Below are 4104 nucleotides of genomic sequence, written 5' to 3'. Positions count from 1 at the left end.
GGCCGCCGGCAGAAGATGCGCGCCAAGTGCACGGTAGAGTTCGTCTGCAAGTACTGCCAGCGGCGCTTCACGAAGCCCTACAACCTCATGATCCACGAGCGCAGCCATAAGGACGATGTGACCTTCACCTGTGAGGTCTGCGGAAAGTCCTTCAAGCGGCAGGACAACCTCAAGCAGCACAGGTACATTTTGTCCGGAATATTCTTTTCCAATATATATATATATATACATATGTATATGTATATATGTATATACATATATATATATGTATATATATATATATATATATACATATATATGTATCTACGTGCACGTATCTATACCGTGCACATGTACGTACGTACATAGGTACATGCGCACATGATACGTGTACAGTGATACATATTTATTTTTTTTTTGTCGAGCCTGTTCTAATTCGCCGCTCGGCGACGGGACTGGTTTCAAGGGGCTGATTTTTCGCGACAGACCCAGACATCGATCAGACCCCGGGGGGATCGGATTTTTTCCTTTTGTTTTTCATCTTTGTGTTTAATAGTGCGGTTTCCCTGCGTTGTGTCTTTTCTTCTTCTTCTTCTTCTTCTTCTTCTTCTTCTTCTTCCCTCGTTTCTTTCCCCTCCCCACCCTCCCTCTTTCCCCTGCCACCCTTTTTTTCCTCTTTTCCTCCTTCCTCTCCTTCTTTCGACGATGATATTTCTCGAGTCGATCGGTCGGTTTTTCACCGGTTGGGGTGGTGCCTCGAGTGACGATTACGAATGAATTATCATATGGAAAGGTCGTGCGCCACGCTCTGTGCCCGTGACACTGACGTGAGACTGTCCGATGAGCCGTTTCGCGATGAGAGTTTACATGGGAAGTGAAGTTCGATTGTGATTCCCCGCCGTTTGGAGACGTTTGAAGATGTCTGGCGTCGATTGAGCGATCAGTTTCCCTTGGTGCTGGTTCCATCGTTCCACGAACCGTACGCTCGCCGAAGATTGACAGTAGATGAAAGACGTGTCTGTGCCCGATCTGTGTTCCGTCGCGACGTGTTGTGCCGGGGACGGTTTGAACAGTGGCGAGTAAAATTTTTCGAACTTCGAGCACGATGATTTCAAATTTCTCGAGGATGATTCTTGAGAAAAAAGTATGCCGGAATTCGTATTCGACGTATTTGTGACGTTTTCCTTTCCGAGAAAGAGTCGTTCGAAACTTTGACAGTTTATAAAGTAGTGTGCATAACGTAGTGTTGACGTTTCTCTTTCTTTTTCTTTTCCTTTTGTGTGAAAATTCTATTTTTTTCTTCGAACTACGTCTTTTCTAATGTCGATAATTTCTAAGTGAAAAATCAATGCGGCGATACAGAAGGTAAATTTTGTGCAATAATGTAATTTTCAATCAAATTCAAAGTCAAAGGATCGAACGAATCAACGATTTTTCTCTTTGAAAATTCTCATTCTCTTCCCGTGTGCGAAAACATGAATTGCTTACGTTAATAAAAGCAGGAAGACAATAGTATTTTCAGTGTTTTCAAATTCGATTTCTCAAACGAAAGATATAAATTGAGGGACAAAAATTCAACGAGTCGAAAAATCTTGTTTCCCGAATATCCATGTGTTCTCGTTCTTCGTTTAGTTTAATACGATACGATGCGAAAAATGTGTCCGTTTGAAATCTATCGATTTGAAACGAACTAGCCGGGCAATATTGTATATTGACCCAGACGAGCAAGAACATAGGGACCACTTCGAAAACCGGTCGGGTCACCGGTACGACCTTTTGTAAGACGAAAAAGGATAATCCAACGAAGACAGTACTTCATTTAGTGAGTCATCCTAAGACATGATTTTTCCACCGACGATTCGTCAATCGTTTCTTCTCGATCGAATCGAACGAAACGAGCGAAACAAAAGAATTGTCGCGGCAATTGTCGATGATCGGTGCACAGACACGTTTAAACTTGTTATTGTAAATTGAGAAATTTGAGGAAATAGCAGCACTTTCCATGCGAAGAGGTTTGCCTTGAGAGATATTTTAAATTTGATCAAATCGATCATTACATATGGGTTTGAAAAAATTGAAAGAGACGGAATTGGAATACGCGGTTGACAAAAGGGGGAAGAAATGTAAGAGGAATTTTTAAATTAGAGAAAAATATTACGAGAAAGATGGTTATTGCGAAATTCATAAATTAATAGCAATTTGAAAACGTATTAATTTTTTATTAACTAATCTTGCGTTTTGACATAATTTTATTATCTTGATACAACTTCGTAAAAATAAATAGTTTTAAATGACGAATCGCAAGAATTGAAAAGCGAAAGTTCTGGCTTCGATCGGATAACGCCTTTAATGCCGATCCGTCGCTCGTCGAAATCAGCAGTCGAATTGAAATTTGTTATGAAACGTCGATATAATTGAAATACGCATTGACAGTTATTCATACAGACTCAAATTTTTGTATAATTTTGTACTGTTGTTTCAAAGATCCTTTTTATATCATAAATTTCATTATTTTTTATCAAAAAACAAATGATTTCTACTTTACAATAATGAAATTACTTATGCATTCCGACGTTCGATTTTTTTAAATTCAATTTTGAATTATTCTACAGAAAAATAAACGAAAAATTTTTTCACAATTATATTACAAGAAAAAAAAGAGAAAAAATTTAGTACGTAAAACGCGAGAGTATAGAAAAAAAGCGAAAAAAATTTGAAATTTCAAGAATGAATATTTAATAATAGAAATATATAATCGTGCCTCTAAAAAAAATTATAAATCAAATTTAATTAATTTCGTAAAAGTTACGTCAAGTTAGTTTACGATGATTTTAGGTAGTTTGATTACAATTTCGTATGATTTATATACTTTAATTTGACTAAAATGGACTGTATTTCAAATCGCGGATACTTTTCAGAAATTAAACTTGTATTATTCTTCTCTGCCCGGTATAAAATTTAATAATTCGAATGCAGCTAGCATAAAATGTATGATATAAAGATGTAATTTAAGCGAAGAAGTTACTGCTTTTACGGAAATACCTGGAGTTAATAAAAACGTCGATATCTCCGACGCTTGACATCGCTTCATTAAAAACGAAATTTACTTATCAGGAACGAGAATGATTTGGCACGTCGTGTACCGGTCTTGCAACTTCGTAAATCTCACTTAACAATTAGTAGCAACCTCAGGTCTAATATAATCCAAACTTACGAAATTAATAGTCAAGAAAAAGAAAAAAAAAATGACGGTCACGTTTGATATAAAGTTCATAAAATACGAACATTGATACAAAATTTTGACGCAAAATATTTAAAAAGGAAAAAAAGAAGAAAAATATAACAATATAAATTTCATAAATGATCGAAAAAAAAAGTAGGAAATTTTAAACGAAATATTCGAAGAAGAATCAGAAACGTGTTTCAAACTTGAATATAATTTCTATATACGAAAAGAGGGGGAAAAAAAGGATTCACATACATTGTCACATAAAAAATTTGGAATCGCTCTTCTTTTTCCTTCTCATTTTACTGTTAATTTTATCATTTCGAAGTTATATATGCGCACAAATATCAGTGGATATTAATTTCATTGGATTTTTTTCTTTTTTTTTTTTTATAAAAAAATTTTTTACGAAGTAATGGAAAATTCTAACCTAACTTTTTTACGAGTTGAACTTTATAGAATGCGTTTGAGATTCCAAATTTCTTGTCGGTAATGTAGATTTCTCTGCAACTTCTCGCCCTTTACGCGATACTTGGAAGATTCGGTCCGACCCATAAATCAGTCTGAAATAATGTTGCCTCTGCATGGAACGTGCGAGTCTAGCGATCGTGCGCGCACGCGCGTTCGAACGAGCGAGCGATAAAATAAATCTTCGATACTGGTGGATACTAATGGATACCTTGTATGTAACGGCGGTGGTCTTGTTTTCTGTTCTGTTGTAGATGTGGGTGGCGGTGAGCGGGAGCTCTGAATCTCCTGCACCTTGACACACACACAATGCACACGCAACAACAATATCAACATGATCAACAAAAAAAAAAAAAATTTCAAACATCTTTCAAAAATCAAAAATCTATAATAACAGAAAAAAATTACAATCCACCTTCTTCTATTGTTTC

At 36.0% G+C, this 4104-nt stretch overlaps 1 protein-coding gene across 1 annotated transcript in view; it reads left to right on the top strand.

Moving 5' to 3' along the window:
• The window catches only part of LOC102672061 (protein drumstick-like), a 5379-nt gene continuing 1275 nt past the window's right edge, over window positions 1-4104 (top strand). Inside the window, exon 1 of the mRNA XM_006614488.2 lies at window positions 1-182. Within this exon, the coding sequence (XP_006614551.1) occupies window positions 16-182 (167 nt within the window). The 5' untranslated portion in view covers window positions 1-15. The remainder of the gene's footprint in view (window positions 183-4104) is intronic.

The sequence above is a fragment of the Apis dorsata genome, unplaced genomic scaffold, assembly GCF_000469605.1.
Source record: "Apis dorsata unplaced genomic scaffold, Apis dorsata 1.3 scaffold_188, whole genome shotgun sequence".
NCBI classification, from domain to species: Eukaryota; Metazoa; Arthropoda; class Insecta; order Hymenoptera; family Apidae; genus Apis; species Apis dorsata.
This window is presented reverse-complemented; position numbering and strand designations above follow the sequence as displayed.